This window comes from Euprymna scolopes, chromosome 26 (assembly GCF_053919585.1).
Source record: "Euprymna scolopes isolate OS-2025 chromosome 26, ASM5391958v1, whole genome shotgun sequence".
In the NCBI taxonomy this organism is placed as follows: Eukaryota; Metazoa; Mollusca; class Cephalopoda; order Sepiida; family Sepiolidae; genus Euprymna; species Euprymna scolopes.
This window is the reverse complement of record NC_136507.1, coordinates 19,100,254-19,119,180: the sequence shown is the minus strand read 5'-3', so window position 1 is coordinate 19,119,180 and position 18,927 is coordinate 19,100,254. Positions and strand designations below refer to the sequence as shown.

The 18,927-nt window shown below is 27.9% G+C and overlaps 1 protein-coding gene across 1 annotated transcript in view; it reads left to right on the top strand.

The window, feature by feature from the left end:
• Positions 1 to 18,670, top strand: part of LOC145247943 (uncharacterized) — a 211,300-nt gene extending 192,630 nt beyond the window's left edge. Inside the window, exons 6-7 of the mRNA XM_080109585.1 lie at positions 6,834 to 8,525; positions 18,147 to 18,670. Of these exons, the coding sequence (XP_079965711.1) occupies positions 6,834 to 8,525; positions 18,147 to 18,271 (1,817 nt within the window). The 3' untranslated portion in view covers positions 18,272 to 18,670. The remainder of the gene's footprint in view (positions 1 to 6,833; positions 8,526 to 18,146) is intronic.
• The last annotated feature ends 257 nt before the right edge of the window (positions 18,671 to 18,927 follow it).

Genomic DNA, 18,927 nt, shown 5'->3' with positions numbered 1-18,927 from the left:
TCTAAGCAAATTTGTGATTAGAGGGCTTAGTTTACAATGAATTTATAATCTTTAAATCTGATTTTAATAAATGTTCAGCTATTATTATTAATAATTTCTTGGTGCTTATTCAAATTGGCACTTATGGCAACAATTAAAATACAGAAAATATAGTTTCGTAGTAAAATCCCTAAAAATCGTAAATTTTGATTTTCTTAGTTTTGAAAATAAACACTTAATTGATTTATGTAATTTTTGGAATATGACATCTTCGTTCTGTAATAAGTACGTACATCATGGAGGCTTTTCTGCGTTTTCTTTACTTTCAAATAAGAGCCATAAGTGTCAATTTTAATAAGCACTAATTTCTTATTATTTCATTTTATTTTAATTAATTTTTTATGAATATTTAAAATAATTATGTGAACGAATTTTAAAAGGGGATTAATAAGATATAAATGAAATTGTACTTAATTTCATAATTACTTAAATAAAGATTATTTTCCATTGAAACAGAAGTGAAATGGAAGAATCGGTTCGTTTAAAAATAAAACGGGAATCTGATTGTAAACATCAAGAAATTTGTTAAGACGTTTTCGATAATCGTGAACTTTAATTTTTAATCAATAATAAATGTAAGAAAATGATTTTAATCGCAAACAGCAGTTTTAAATGTTTCATCGAATGCTTTGTCCTAAATTTTGTTTGTTTGTCATTCCGACTTCAATTTCGTCGTAAATTTAAAACGGGTTTCTAAAAAAAAAAAATTTTTAATTTCAATTTGAATCGTTATTTTGAGTTCAGTTTTTAGTTCAACCGAAACCTCATTCTACATTTGATTCCATAATTCTCATTTATATTTTAATTCTAATTTTGTATCTAATCTTGAGCTCAACTCCATCTTAATTTTGTATCTAATCTTGAACTCAACTCCGTCTTAATTTTGTATCTAATCTTGAACTCAACTCCATCTTAATTTTGTATCTAATCTTGAACTCAACTCCGTCTTAATTTTGTATCTAATCTTGAACTCAACTCCATCTTAATTTTGTATCTAATCTTGAACTCAACTCCGTCTTAATTTTGTATCTAATCTTGAACTCAACTCCATCTTAATTTTGTATCTAATCTTGAACTCAACTCCATCTTAATTTTGTATCTAATCTTGAACTCAACTCCGTCTTAATTTTGTATCTAATCTTGAACTCAACTCCGTCTTAATTTTGTATCTAATCTTGAACTCAACTCTGTCTTAATTTTGTATCTAATCTTGAACTCAACTCCGGCTTAATTTTGTATCTAATCTTGAACTCAACTCCGTCTTAATTTTGTATCTAATCTTGAACTCAACTCCGTCTTAATTTTGTATCTAATCTTGAACTCAACTCCGGCTTAATTTTGTATCTAATCTTGAACTCAACTCCATCTTAATTCTAAATCTTATTCTCTTATTCTTATTCTAATTCTTATTGTTCTATTTAATCCATTAATGCTTATCATTTTGCATTTAATTTTGAACTCGATCGCATTTTTAATGTGATTTTATAATTGATTTCTAATCTAATTGTTATTAAATTCTCAGCTCAATTTGATCATTGTTTTACATTTGATTCCGTTATTCTAATTTATATTTGATTTCATCTTTTGAACCCTCCTTTGATTGTTATGTACATTTTAATCCTCAGTCTAAAATCAAATTAAAACACGTTCATCTGATACTGCGCCATTAATTCTTTCAAATGTTGTTCTATTCCCATTTCCAAATAATTCTGGACTTAAGCATATAAACTAAATAAGTTATAGGTAAATATTACACACCGTCAGGACCTCATTATTCTTATTCTATCATTAATTTTTATTGTTGACACGAATCTTTTTAGGCGAACTAAAACATTTAAAGTTAACTTCGTCTCGATGATATATGTAGTTGATTTTCAAAAATTTAAATGAATACTTTTTTTTTTAATTTGGCAATATATTTTCTTCTTACAAATTCCAGTTCAAATTTTCATAACGCTCACATCAAGGAAAATATATATTTTTTTAAATTTATAACAAATTAATTTTAGAATTACTTATGTTTCGTATTTCATTCTATATGTTTGATTTTATGATTTTACTTCGGTCGAAGTTCTCAGAAATCAAGGGACCCCTTCCTAGGGGCTAAAACTTGATCTCTACATGAGATACATAGATATTCGAATGTTCCATTAACGTTCTCCTTTACATTTCAAACACTAAGTTCGTAAAGAAGTTGAGAACATAATTTTCTTCCTCCCAATTAACCATTTCAATATGTTAGAGTGTACTTTTCTTGTGTTTTTTTAGTGATCCAACTTCGCGCTGTTAATGCTACAAGAATTCTCTTTGTCTGATGGAGTATCCAACTTCGTGCTGTTATTTGTCAGGGTTTACTTGTAGGGAAAAGTATCCTCATGCCTGGTTGTCTTGACAAACCCTTAGACACTCGAGGTAGAGTCTAGTAAGCATTTAAGTTCTCTCGAGTGGGCATTCAAGTGCTTTTCTGTACAGAATCAAAGTTTTTTTTGTCAGCTTAAATGCTATTTAGGTCTAATGTCATCTCAAAGAATTAATATATCAGATACGATGTGTTTTTTTTTTATATTTTGAAATTTTATTTATTTTTTATTTGAATTCATAATCTAATTGGTTTTTAGTTTGTTTTTATTTTTATATTTTCTGCTTGCTTTGCGCGTTTATCGATTGATTTTTTTTTATATATAATTTTTTTAAATTTTTATAATTTTGTTTCAAGACATTGATTAAAAAATATATATAAAATACAATGTTTTTTTTCCTCCCCCCAAAAATAATTTTTTTCAAATTTTGTTTTAAGACTTCCTTGGAATGATTGATTTAAAAAAAATAAAATACAATTAAAATATTTCAAAGTTAGTGTGTTTTCAAACGCACCGAATTTCAAATATTGTAATTGCATTTTCTTTTTCCTTCAACTCAATCAACCCTTGAAAGTTTTGAAATAAAGACGAAATGTTTATGTATATAAAAATAATTTCGTGTTTTTTTTTTGTTTTTGTTTTTTCATTTTCCCATCACGAAATATTTTTTCGACAATTTTCATCATCACCAAAAATATCATCGCCTGACACCTTTTAGCTTTCTTTTATTGCATGAAAATTGCCTTATCGATAAAAGAACAAAAAATGCACAAGTTGAATGCTTTGCAGCCATTCTTCACAATCTATTAAAAGAAAACAATTACAACATCACTTTAAAAAGTGCAGACATTTTGATAATTTTCTGCAGAAATTTAAAACTTGGGTGTTTGTGTAAAATAGTGAATTTTAAAATAAACGCATTTCAGATTTAAAAAAAAAATATTACATAGTTATGTGTCATATCGAAATTAGCATAAGTTCAAAAAATTACGAAAACTGATCCAAATCGTAGAAAGAGGTGGTCAGAGATTTTTCATTTTTGCAATGGCGGCGTTCATAGAAAGCAAGGGAGATAAGTCAGTTTGTCATACAGAATTGGTCTTATAACTCTTCTACATTAAAAACATACAATAAAATTCAGTAATTCGATAAATTATATTTTTTGTACTTGTAATTTTTTTGTACTGGATCATTTTTCATAATTTTGGGAGTTTATATTAATTTCGACATGACACATACGTACGTGATAGTGTCTTTTACTTGAAATGCGTTTGTTCCAAAATTCACTAGTCTGCATGATCACCAAAACTTGTTATGAATGATAAAGAATTTTTATTTGTTTTTTATTCACAATGTTTCGACCACAGAACACTTGTGGCATCTTCATGTGTCTTTTCTAATTGGTGATATTCTGGAGACTCCAAAACTGGAGACCTTATTTAAGTTATGGGAACAATCTGTGCTCACCACCTGCTCACGTTGAGTAATGCTTTTTTTTAACAATGGGTAGTTTAAGTTTGTTTGTTTTTTGTTTTGTTTTTTGTTTTTTTGTGCTTCCCCCTCCCCATATTATTTGCTTAGATATGCAAATTGTAGTATTTCTGGACCATTTTAATATTTCGTATAATTTATTTTTAATTTGAAATGCTTTCAATTCAAGTTTGGCACATATGCAGAATAAGGGCAATGATATCTCTGGAATTTTCTGGGCAGTTTAGATAAAACGCCGGAAGCTACCAAACGGAGGTTTGATGATTTTACGCCATGGAAACAAACAATTTTTGTTCTCATGTCCAAGTTTATTAATTTTTTTTTTTTTTTTGACAAAGAGTAGTCCAAGTTACAATATACCAATGGTTTTAAAATAATATTTTACAAATGGTCTTCAATAATATTTATTTTATACAAATAGCCTCAAAATAACTTCCCAGTGGATTAAAATAACATTTATTTTAATATGAAGGATCTTAAAATTGGATACCATTGTATACCAATGATATTGAAATCACATTATTCATACCAATGGCCTTACAAGAAACATTTTTATCACAATAGTGTCAAAATAACATATTATTCTATACATAAAATATCTATATTATTCTATACATAAAATATCTATATTATTCTATACATAAAATATCTATATTATTCTATACATAAATATCTATATTATCTATACATAAAATATCTATATTATTCTATACATAAAATATCTATATTATTCTATACATAAAATATCTATATTATTCTATACATAAAATATCTATATTATTCTATACATAAATATCTATATTATTCTATACATAAATATCTATATTATTCTATACATAAATATCTATATTATTCTATGCATAAAATATCTATATTATTCTATGCATAAAATATCTATATTATTCTATGCATAAAATATCTATATTATTCTATACATAAATATCTATATTATTCTATACATAAAATATCTATATTATTCTATACATAAATATCTATATTATTCTATACATAAATATCTATATTATTCTATACATAAATATCTATATTATTCTATACATAAATATCTATATTATTCTATACATAAATATCTATATTATTCTATACATAAATATCTATATTATTCTATACATAAATATCTATATTATTCTATACATAAATATCTATATTATTCTATACATAAATATCTATATTATTCTATACATAAATATCTATATTATTCTATACATAAATATCTATATTATTCTATACATAAATATCTATATTATTCTATACATAAATATCTATATTATTCTATACATAAAATATCTATATTATTCTATACATAAAATATCTATATTATTCTATACATAAAATATCTATATTATTCTATACATAAAATATCTATATTATTCTATACATAAAATATCTATATTATTCGATACATAAAATATCTATATTATTCTATACATAAAATATCTGTATTATTCTATACATAAAATATCTTACATTTATTTTCATTGTTTCCAGACTGCGATTTTATTGGCTCAACATTTTGGTACCTTGCAGTAACTACCCAGAAAATTTCAACATTAGCACAGTTGTTATTCTGTATAAGTACCTCAAATTTTATCACTGGCAGGATCGAGTATTAATTTGTAACTTCATCTGTAAATTGTATCTTAAAAGTGATTTTAATATAACACACGGTATAGCATTGGTTTTTAAAATGATTTTTTATACCAATGATTTGAAATAACATTTTCTTATATCAGTGGTCTTAAATAATATTTTTATACAAATGGTCCTAAATAATTCTTTTATACCAAGGGTCTTAAGAAATTTTTTTTTAATATCAATAGTCTTAAAATAACATTCTATACCATTGGTATTACAAACGTTTTTTTATACCAGTGGTATTTATTTAACATTTCTTTTATGGCAATGGTTTTAAAATAATGTTTTATACCAATGTTTTTTAAATAACATATTTTATACCAATGGTATTTACAACGCATTTTTATACCAATGGTAATACAACACCATTTTTTATACTCATGGTCTAAAAATAACATTTTTTTTTACACCAGCAATCTAAAAATAACATTGTTTTGCATAACATAGATCTAACAGTCTAAAAATAACTTTTTTACCAGCAATTTAAAAATAACATTTTTTACCAACAATTTAAAAATAACATTTTTTACCAACAATCTAAAAATAACATTTTTATCCATAACATATATCCAACAATCTAAAAATAACATTTTTTACCAGCAATTTAAAAATAACATTTTTTACCAACAATTTAAAAATAACATTTTTTACCAACAATTTAAAAATAACATTTTTACCAGAAATTTAAAAATAACATTTTTTACCAACAATTTAAAAATAACATTTTTTACCAATAATCTAAAAATAACATTTTTATACATAACATATATCCAACAATCTAAAAATAACATTCTTTACCAACAATTTAAAAATAACATTTTTTACCAACAATTTAAAAATAACATTTTTTACCAACAATTAAAAAATAACATTTTTACCAAGAATTTAAAAATAACATTTTTACCAACAATTTAAAAACATTTTTTTACCAACAATTTAAAAACATTTTTTTACCAACAGTCTAAAAATATTTTTTTACCAACAGTCTAAAAATAATCATTTTAATACCAACTAAAACATTTTTTTTATAACGATGGTCTAAAAACATTTTTTTTATATCAATGATTTTTAAATAACATTTTTTTTTACCAATGTTTTTTTTTACATAACCTTTTTTTATAAAAATGGTCCAAAACTAGCATTTTTTCTATACTGATGGTCTAAAAATATTTTTTATACTGATGGCTTTAAATAACATTTTTTACCAATGGTTATTTTTCTCACATTTTAATTGCTTTTTTTTTAATTTTCGTTTAATTTAAAAATTTCATGGCTCCAATTTTATTTCAGAGGATACTCAGAAAAATCTCAAAGACATTGAAAACGAGGAACCATCAAGTTTTCTTACCTGTGACGACAGCAGCGGTAGCAACTTGACTGCTAGTCCAGGTGAAAGTCTATCGAGTGGGCAGGACAGTGGGTTTGCAAGGGACAATACCATTCAATCTGCCTCAAGTGAGGAGGAACATGCAGAAACTCGGCAAAAGAACGAGAAAGATTCTTCTAATATTGATGCCAATTTGATCACACCAAGCGTGAAAGCAACAGAGAAATGCAACGATTATATCGAACAATTATACCCATTTGACCCTAACTCCCCAACCGATAGTCCAGTAAAAGTAGTGTTAGAGAATGAAACCAAACAGGACCCTATTGAAAGTCCGGTAAAAGTGGTGTTAGAAAATGGAACCAAACAGGTCCCTATTGAAAGTCCGGTAAATTCAATGCTAGAAGATCAGACCAAGAAGGATCCTATTGATGCTCCGGTAAATTCAGTATCAGAAGATGAAATTAAAAATAACCCTATTGATAATTCTGTAGAAATAAATGTGAAACAAGAAGAATTTAGCAATGCCATTTCTACAAGCACTGTTCCCACCCCACTACTGGAATCCCAGACCTCCATAACCGAAACACCGAAGGCAGAGTCGCAGGCAGATATCATTAAGAATTCAGATTTAGTAACAGGAATGGTAAAAGAACTCGTAGATGAGACTTTGGAATCGGCCGTAGAATACTTGACCAATGAATATAAAAGACTAAATACCAAACAAGAATGCAATGAGGTGAACGGAGAGGAATCCATTAGCCAAGATGATAAACTTGAGGAACACCAAAAAAAGGAATTGGATCTTTCCGAAGTTTCTGCGACTACAGATCTTCAGGAAAAATCCGAAGAAATCACTGAAATTCATACGACACTCCCTGAGATGCCACTGGAACCATCTGAAGTTAAGGTAAGTGGAATGGGACCTGATGGTAAAGACATTCCTGCATCAGAACCCATGGAGAAGACAGAAGTAGTGACAACAGAGGAAGGAATTGTAAAGGATACAGAAGTTGCAGATCCGTTAAATGCGGAATTGATAACTGAGGATCTCTCTCAGGATTCTGTGAGCTCTGTAGATATTGGCAATGCTGAGGTCACTGAAAAAAGTAAAGACTTTCAAGAACTGTCTTATTCTTTGGAAGTGAAACCCCCGTGTGAGGAAGAACACAAAACAGAAAAAGCCGAAGACAAATCAGAAACAGAGATGACCGAAGAAGTTGTGGATTTACCAAATTGTGACTCCATTCTCCCTGAAAATCCGTCATCCACCGAGCCTGAAAACAGTGCCAACAATTCAACGGAGCACAAAGTCTCAGAGAATGCAAGTCCTAGCTCACACCTCGACAAGGAAAAAAATGATAGTATGAAGCCTGAGGTCGTTGTAGAAAGCAACCGGAACGAAGAGCCGATAACTGAATGCCAACCAATGGGGTCAAAGGTTACAGAGGTTATAAAGGTTACAGAGGTAGATGCTGAAGATAGCGGCTTGGTAAATTCTGCTGAGGCAGATTTATCTTTAGAAAATAGTGAGAAATCCGTGACAGAAGACTCCAAGGTTTTGGAGGATGCATCTTCATTGAACGGATCAGCAGACGAAAGTATTACATCACCTGAGAAAATTGCAATAAATGATTCTCAGGATAATTGCACAGGTGAGAAATGTACTTTTAATTGTTTCTTTATTGTTGACTTATGATTTTACCTGTTCATTTAAGTGTATAAATTTTCCCTATTAATGGATCTTATATATATATATATATATATATATATAATTGGTTGAGAGATTCAAACGAGAGAAAGATATATAAATGAAAAAGGTCACCAACAATTGGTATGTATTTTTTAACATTATTTTATTATTCCGTGTTTTGATTTTTCATTAAAAAAAAAAGTATCATATTTAGATCATTGCAATGTTTTTAAATCATTGAAAACTATTTCAATAATTTAAAAACATTATTACAATGATCTAAATATACCCTTTTTAAATTAAAAATCAAAACACGGAATAATTAAATAATGTTAAAAAATACATACCAATTGTTGGTGACCTTTCTCATTATATATATATATATATATATATATATATATATGTGTGTGTGTATTATATATATATATATATATATATATATATATATATATATATATATATACATATATATATATATATATATATATATATATATACATATATATATATAGTGTATTATGATAATTCTCCAAGTTCTAAATCTCAGGTTTTCTCAGTTGGTCATTTATTACTTTTCAAAATGTATCCATTATAACAGTATTTTGTATTACGGCTAACCAGTCTGCAAAATTATGTTATTGCTGCATATTTAATCACGTACTCATCAGATATTTACCTCAAAAAAAAAATAATTAAAACACCTTTTTAGACAATCTTTATTGAGCTTGGATTTTATTTCCAAATTTTCAACATTTATATAAAAAAATCTTCATTATAAAAAAAAATTATTTAGGAGAAAGATTTTTTTAATCTATTATGATTGGTATATACAAACCGAGTACATTCCAAATAAATGATTAACCTCTCTCTCTCTCTCTCATATATATATATGTACATATATATATATATATATATATATATATAAATAATGGCTAAATACAGACCAATCAACATAATGATTTTAAAAAATGAAAATAAAGGTTAGCTAACCAGGTTTCGTTCCTCGCTCACAGAACTAAATTGAGGAAATTACTATAAAAAAAAAAAGTCATAAAATAAGGTGAGGGGGAGGGAAAAAACGAAAAATAAACGGGGGTGAAAATTACATAGAGACTAAATTAAGTCCTAAAAGATTAATTTTGGAATAACAATTCTAAACATAAAATTAAATAGCATTATATTTGGATTTTAATCTTTGGAAAGGTATTCTAATATATATATATATATATATATATATATATACTTTGGAGTACTTGCACCAAGACCAGGGTAATTGCGCCAACTAGCTAAAAGTGCTCTTTTGGCAACCACGTATATAAAGAGCACTTTTTTTAGTTGGCGCAATTACCCCAAAGTACAGTATATATATATATATATATATATATATATGTATAAAATGTGTGTGTGTTTTAAGAAAAATCACCAAAACTACTCAATTTAAAGCTCAATGAATGTAAATAGTGTCAGCTTATATATATATATTATCAAGCAACAATATTTGCGAAAGAAAACCCAAATAACAAGAAATATTACATAGGCATGACTTCCTTAGATTTTAAAACCCGATACTATGACCACAAAAGTACCTTCAAAAATAAAAAACACCGTATAAAAACAACACTAGCGAATAAATACTGGGAACTCAAAGAAAGTGGACATTCGCCGGTAGTCGAATGGAAAATAATGAGACAAGCTACCACGTGCAGACATTTAGACGACCCATGTAAATTATGCCTCCATGAAAAATTTGCTATCCTGTACTTTAAAGAACCTCAAAATCTATTAAACTGTAAACGAGAAATAGCAAACAACTGTGTTCACAAAATAAAACTTACTCTAGGATAGCGATACAAAATAGCTTTAAAACTAACAATAACAATAGAAAACAAACAAATAAATAAATTAAATAAACATGAATATACATAAACGATCACACATATATGTATATATATATATATATATATATATATATATATATATATATATATATATATGTGTGTGTGTGCATGTGTGTGTGTACACATAGGTATATTCATATATATATAAAAAAAAAAAAAAAAAAAAGGAGAGCGGCCACCTAAAACCACTAACCTAGTTCTAAAACAGATCCTTTGTTCGATAAAATGCATGCCCATTGGCTGATAGGAGGGGGCGCGGTGGATACTAGAAAGCTGATTGGCTAACTAGAAATCCTCAACATATATAAAAACAAGAAGCAACCACAAAATTCGCGCATAAGCCTGACGAATCCTACAGTGGATGAAACACAGAATATTCAGTGTAGCTTAATCGCCATATATATTTTATAAATTACTATATATATATATATATATATATATATATATATATATATATAAAGTAAATAACGATGTTTTAAATTTCAATGACCAAATCTTTGCTCATAATTTTACTAGCCAAATTTTTTCAAAATTCAGTGTAACTCTTGACAATTTTTTTATGCAGAAATGAACAATCAGGAATAAACATATTTATTGATTTTAAAGTTCCTGTAAAACTAAAATTAACAGATCACCTCTCCACCCCCCCCAACCTGTATATTTATAATTTTTAAAAAAATATATGCGCATTTAATTTGTTTTACAGTAATCGGAAGAAAATAACAACTCTATAGTTAAATATTTAGAGATTTATAAAGATTCGGAATCGCGGATTTAGTACAGAATCAGTAATTGTGTGAGAATAGGGGAAAATATTGGAATCGTCCCATCACTAATATATATACAATCATGTTATTTCAGAATATACCTGTAACAAAACAAAACTTATCAAGATAAGAAAAAGCTCAACACTATTAAGTGGCGCAAAGAAATATATTCATCAGAGCAATAAGGATAATTAAAAAGGGAAAACTAAGAAAAAAGTCTCTTTAGGCCATGGCATTTCGAAGCTAAAGGTTTTTAATCAGAATGCATTTTGTATGATTCTTGCTCTCCTCCTTCTTCTGATGAGAAGCATTTAGCTTCGAAATGCCACGGCCAAAAGAGACTTCTTTATGTTTTTTTCGTAATTTTCTCCTTTTAATTTTCTTCATTGTTTTGATGATATAATAAAGTTATATATAACTTTTATGCTTCATCTTTCATTTAATAGAAGAGCCCCAAGACACGGTGGCCCTAGAATATGGTTTTTTTTCAGGTTACGATGTGGAATATGATGTTTTTCCAGCCCCTGCTTAAAGTATTTGGCCAGCCTTATGGTGTTATTTATAATGTTATTTGATTATATACATGTGTATTATATACTGTACTGTATTTTGTTACTAATTTTTAATGCCGTATCCCCGGGTTCTAATATATATATATATATATATATATATTGCTAACATATTAAAAGGTATTTATAGCTTCTCTTCCAATTTTCGAATTTTTAATTATGTTAAAACGCACTTTATCTCCTTTTGATGAATTGATTGTTGCTATTTCTTCTGATGAGTTAAGGGCAAAATAGATTTACTGATTGATATAATAATTAAGTGATTGATTTTGTGCTACAAAATAGATACTGTCAAGAATTGTAAATGTCAACTGAATTAAAGGAATAAATTGTAAGATGGTCAACATCATGAACTTTGGAATATAGACTTTTGTCATTCATTCATTATATTGCTCTGTAATTACATTGAGCTTCTTAAATAAGGATTTATATATATTATAAGAAAATAAAGACTATTTCCACAGATTATATATATATATATATATATATATATATATATATATATATTAGTAATTTATAAAATATATTTTATAAATTACTATACGAAAGTATAAATTTATGTGTAAACTTGAAGTATTTACTTCAAAAGTGCTCAATACGTAGGTAGAGCTAGTTAGTAATTTATAAAATATATTTTATAAATTACTAATATATATATATATATATATATATATATATATATATATATTAACGACGCTGATTGTTGGTTTGGGGATTATTTTATAGTACTGGACAGAGCAAAATTTACAAATAGAAAAATGAGATTCATACAAGATTCGAACCTGTGTCTACTAAGGGGATCATCTTCAGCTGACGTCGCTTTAACCAAAGTAACCATTGTTTTGCTGGCCAATTTCATTATGTCAGAGAAAGAGGATTCCTTTTAATAGACACAGGTTTGAATTCGGTACTGGTTTTCTTTTCTTTTTTTCTTTTTTTTTTTTCTTCTTTGGAAAACATTGTTATCTTGGGCGGAAGCTAATTCAGGCGGTTTAGCGTATTTATCGTTCCAAACGACTTTCGGTTTTGAAACTTCTCGTAAGTAAACGGTGCGGTGCCCCTTACCGCACCGAAAATATAGGTTGAAACATAAAAATATCTATAATTTTGCAGCAGAAATTAATACTGGAAGTAAAATATTTTTTATATATATATATATATATATATATATATATATATATATATATATATATATAAGAATATTCGTAAACGAATTTTTTGATAAATATATTTATTTATATGAAAATATGTTTAATAAATGTTTATTCACATAAATATGCTTAATAAATGTTTTTATGTTTACTTACATTATTTACATTGCTTAATAAATATGTTTAGTTACATAAATGTTTATTTACATAAATATGTCTATTTTCGTAAATATATTATTTACGTACACGTATCTGTTTTCTTTTTTTTTTTTTGGTAAATTTTCAGATTAGGTCCACCTTCACAATTTTCTGTTAAATGAGGACTTGCAAAGGTTTTCGACTATGCTGAATACGAAAATCGCATTGAAATTTTGCAGAAATAATTAGTTATCGAGATATAAAAAGTTGTATTATGCATTGTATTCTTTAGCGGCCATCTTGTTTACGCGCATGCGCGCGCGCCATAAAAAATCTACTCATCTATGACTGACACTGCACGCGCGTAAAAAAGATGGCCGCCAAAGAATACAATGCATAATACATTTTTTTATATCTCGATAACTAATTATTTCTGCAACATTTCAATGCGATTTTCGTATTCAGCATAGTCGAAAACCTGAAGAAAGTGTCATTTAAAAGAAAATTGTGGAGGTGGACCTAATCTAAAAAAAAAAAAAAATACCCTTTTTTTTTACATAAATGTTTATTTACATAAATATGTTCAATAAATATATTTATTTATATAATAATAGCGACGTTTTCAGATTAAATAAAAAAAAAACACACACACAAAAAAAAACAGGGTTTTCAAATTAAGTAACACCGTTTACTTCCGGCAAATTTCAAAACCGGAAGTGATTAGATCAGTAAATGCGCTTAATCGCCCTAAATTAAAAATATATGCGTTTTGCTTGAATTTCGAAAGGTGTGTCCGATTTGTGTAATATCAAAGAGTGTCGTGCTAAACTCGTCTCTAACATTTGCCAAATTTACATGTGACTTTCTATTAAAAGCCTACGCTGAGAAGCTGAGCTTTAATCAATTTCTGATGCGATTTTACACTTGACCGCTGCTTTGCAGACAAACTAAGCAACGCTTTGCTTTAACTTCAAAAATGTTTCTTCTTCACAATGCTTTTTGTATATATATATATATATATATATATATATATATATATATATATATTTGCTGGCACTTTTTTTTTCTCTTGAAATCACAATTCTAACCTTCCATCACAGATTTTTCATCTTTTATCGTCTTTCATAATTTCTGGCTGAACTCAAATTGTCTCACCATAAATAAATCACCAGTTTTTGTAAAGAAAAAAAATATATCTTATTTTAGGATAGAGATTGGAAACGAGAACGTTCCCTTACCCTCATTGCCAATAGGGCTTAGTATTTTTGGCAATCATATCGAACAACTCTAAACAGCAAACGTGATTTTGCAGTATAGACAACAACCCGAAAATGTGATAAAAAAATTTATTAAAAGGCAAGATAATTACTATTCTACCTACACGAGTAGGTTTTTGTATTTTAACTTATTTTAAAGCGTTTATTTGCTTTGAAACATAATTAGTGCCCGATTTTTAAATTAAAGCAAGGAAAAATGGCTGACATTAGACGGTCATCCGGGGAGTCTCAATAATCGCTCAAAAATCGAAAATTAAACAAAATACCGACAGAAACTCATTCAATACATGTCACAAAATTGTGTGAAAATCTAATGTTCTACTTGTAATTTGTTTAATTTTCGATTTTAGGGTGATTGCCAAAACTCCTCAGATGGCCATCTAGTATCAGCAATTTATTATAGTTTTAATTTAAGACTTGGGCACTACTTATGTTTCGAAGTAAATAAACGCTTTAAAATAAGTTAAAACACAAGAATATACTTATTCAGATAGGTAGACGAGTAAGTTATCATACCTTTGGTAGCATTTATTTGTTATATAGGCAGCACCACAGCCGTGTGTAAAGCGTGAGCGTTTTACGCAATAACAGCAACGTTATCATTTCGTGTGTTTACTATTTTCAGAGTCAATTTCTATGGATGAGCATTGGCGCTATAATTGTTAATGGAAGTAACGTTTTATTTATTTATTTTATTTTATTTATTTGCTATCGGATTTTCATATTTACATTGTAAAATAAGTATATTTTTAACGCACTACACGAGAATTTATAAAATATAATTAATATTAACGTCTTTTGTTGACACTTATGTATCTAAAGATAATGTTGCTTACAGGCTTCCATACTTTTTTGCAAAAAAAAAAAAAAAAAACGCCAGAAAATAAAAATCACCTATCATTTTAAAGAATAAAATCAAACAAATGTGTTTAGGTCAATTTTGAATTTACAATTTTTATTATCTCAAGAGTCATATATTTTATTATATGAATATATTTTTGAATATTGGAAACCTTTTATAAAAAATTTTTGTATAACCTTCATATCGTGGAATATTTGAATTTAATATCATTTAAAGCTTTTAAAAACAAAACATTCAAATAAGTATATTAGCAAGAAAAAAATTATCAAAAAAAAAAAGTGTTTATTTTTTTTAACATAATAATATTGATTTTATGTTCAATTTTATTTACACACACACACGTGTGTGTGTGTGTGTGTGTGTGTGTGTGTGTGTGTGTATAACTATCTTTTAATTATTTGATTTTTTCAGTTTTAATAAATGTTGAAATTTTTAACAACCTACATTTATTTTGTTTAGTTTTCGTAACATGAAATATGGGGTGGGGTGTAGAACACCTATAAATATTTTCTCTAGTATATTTAACGAAACCTACTTTTATTATGTAAGTTTATTTAATAATGAATAAATATCGAAAAGTTTAGAAAAATATGACGATTATTTGATTTTTGCTAGATTTTAAAAACTTGGGTATATGTCTACAATTTCAAAAACGTCACTACATAGGAACGTTCTTTTAAAGCGTCGATAATGTAAACATGATTTTTGCCTCGCATTTTCATTACTTTTGTATATTGTAAAAAAATTTTAAAAAATGTTAGCAGTTTATTCTTTTAAATTGTAAAAAAGTTTGGATGATAATATTAAATCAAATTACAGTTACTTCGTGTTACATACAGCGGGGGGGGGGTTAAAACTGTGGCGCGGGCGCGCGTTGGAGGTACCTGTTGTTTATATATATATATATATATATATATATATATATATATAGATAGATAGATAGATAGATGTTTTTTATTTGTTTTTGTTAGCGACTCTTCGAACGAATTCAATTATTTATACGAAAGTGCATTTTTACCTAAATGCGAGTTGGGAATTATTTTCCCTTTGACCAATTTGGTACCCCCTAAATGGGGAGCAATGTATATATTAGTTTTAAATATAATTATCCACTGACACGTGTTTTGCCGTCTACGACTCATCAGATTCAGCCACTCTGATGAGTCGTAGATGATGAAACACGTGTCAGTGGATATATATATATATATATATATATATATATATATATATGACGACTTTTGCGTCTTGTCTATACTGCAAAATGTCTAATTTCCTCTTATAAAAGTAATATTGCGAAGTTTCTGACATCTGACGTGAAATCATATCTAGTTACGTTAGTAATGGCAATAAAAGTAGTTTTATTTATTTATGTATTTATTGTTGCTGTTATATTTTTTTAATATTATTAAGTGAGAAACCATTTCGAGTAAAAATATATTTATATTTATGTTTGTAACTGAAAGAAAAACAGTTAAAATGTGTAAATCTATATATCTATAAAAATGTGTGTGTGTGTGTGTGTGTGTGTGTGTGTGTGTGTGTGTGTGTGTGTGTGTGTGAAAAATTGTAGAGAGTAGAGTGTTTAGTAGCTGAGAGACTACATCGAAGTTCACAGGTGATGCGAAGTACGGTGTCAGTGAAAAGGAGTGTTGTCAATCCCTTTTTTTTCTTTTTTTTTTAGATTACAAGAACATTAAAAATCACTTTCGGGAGTAGGAATTCTGTATTTGCCAAAAATAGATCCCCCATTTAATTAGTCATGGGAAAAAGAGAATAGATGTAAAAAAAAAAAAAATTTTTTTAAATAGATGAATTATTTTGTCAAATACGTTTCATATTTTTAATACTCCAGAAACGATTGACACTGAAAACAAAAATATTTTTTTTCGCATTTAGTTTTCGATTCCGAAAAGTGAACTTTCAGACTACTATTCTCAGCTTGGATATTATTCGGTACTTATATGGTCATTGAACCATGCTGAAATAATAACGTTATAATTCAGAAAGCCATTCTTAACATGGGGAGAGGAAGGTGTTTTGTAACTATTCTGTACTTTTAGCTAACAATTTAATAAAAAAGATATCGTAAAACTTTTTTTTAATCTTGAAAATACTATTTAAAAATAGCGCAGTTTTATAAGTGCACAAGCACCTATTATTTTTCACAACGTTTTAGCCGAAGTAACCGCCAGAATTTCTTCAAATGCAGTTTTTCAAACTCTGGAATCTTCAAATCGAACCCGTGAATCTATATGGAATTTCAAATTGAACTCTTTATTTAATACATATGGGTAGATTGTTCTTGTTTCATCGGCTATGAATCCATAGAAGTGTTAAATAATTTTTCTTGTTATTTGTAGTTAATATTGCCTATAGTAAGGAATGAATCTACAACCTCAAGAAGACTGTCACTTTAGACTTGATTGTTACCCAGTAACTTTATCCATTGCACCACGTGTCCATCGATTTCTGAAGGATGAAGGTTCAATCCTTACTAGAGGCGATACTAAGAATAGAATAAAAATTACTTGCTCCTCTACCCGATCATGGCTGACAGAACAAGGACAATCTATTCACGTGAATTAAATAAAGGTTCACTTCAAAGTTCCATATAGGTCCTTGAATTTGACATAAAGATTCCCAAGTTTGAAAGGTTGGAGGTTACATCGATCAAAACGATGAAAAGTCAGATTATTAATCTGTATTTCAAAAATTGTCACATGCAGAGTTAGGCTAAATGCGTTCTTTTCAACTGTTTGTCTAATTGGGGTGTTGAAGATACGTATGGTCCTAAATATCTATGTTCCACTTGTTGACAATAATTTTTGGAATGACTTACTAAATATATATATATATATATATATATATATATATATATATATATACTCTATGTATATGATTTTTTTTTTTATCTCTTCCAGAGAGTAGCAGTGGTTCCGCGGAAAGTCCACAGTTATCGGAAGATTCAAAAGGAACGCCAGAACAAACTCAATCCAGTGAAACGCCGTCAAATTCCAACAACGCTAACGGCACTGTTTTTGTATAAGAAACGGATATTCCCTCGTTTGGGGACCAGAACATATACCAATATTTATTTTAAAAGACAAAATATTCCTTCTTTTCCAAATTTTTTTTTTTTTTTTTTTTTTTTTTTTAATCCATTTGACCAAAGTTCCATCTTCTGACGAACAGCTCGGATTGTCAACAATTCAAAGACTTTCGGATGCGTTGAGTGGTGTAGTACGGGCTGCTAGTCTCTGGGGCAAACCCACAAACTGTTGAAACTTCCCTGCCACCAGTATAATATACAAACGCATCCCTACAGCGAACATAAGAAATATCGTTATGAATTTGATTATTAAAATTTGAAATTTAAGAAAGTCAAAAATGATAAGTGCTTTTTTTTTTTTCTTTAGAATAAAGATTTATTAATTTATAAAGATCACTAGCTGTATTTACCCGGCGTTGCTCGGTCGAAACATACTACTGGACAGAGAGTTTAATCATATACTATATAAAATACATTGAATATTCTGACTTGCTACGAAAAATGTTGTTGAATGTAAGGAAGCATAAGACACATAAATCTTGGTCTATGAAAATCAAACGTGAAGTAACTCTCATAATTTAAAGGAAAAATAACTCGGTGCTTACACACTTATCTTACCGTGCTATTTTTTAACTAGTATTTTCCAGTTAAAT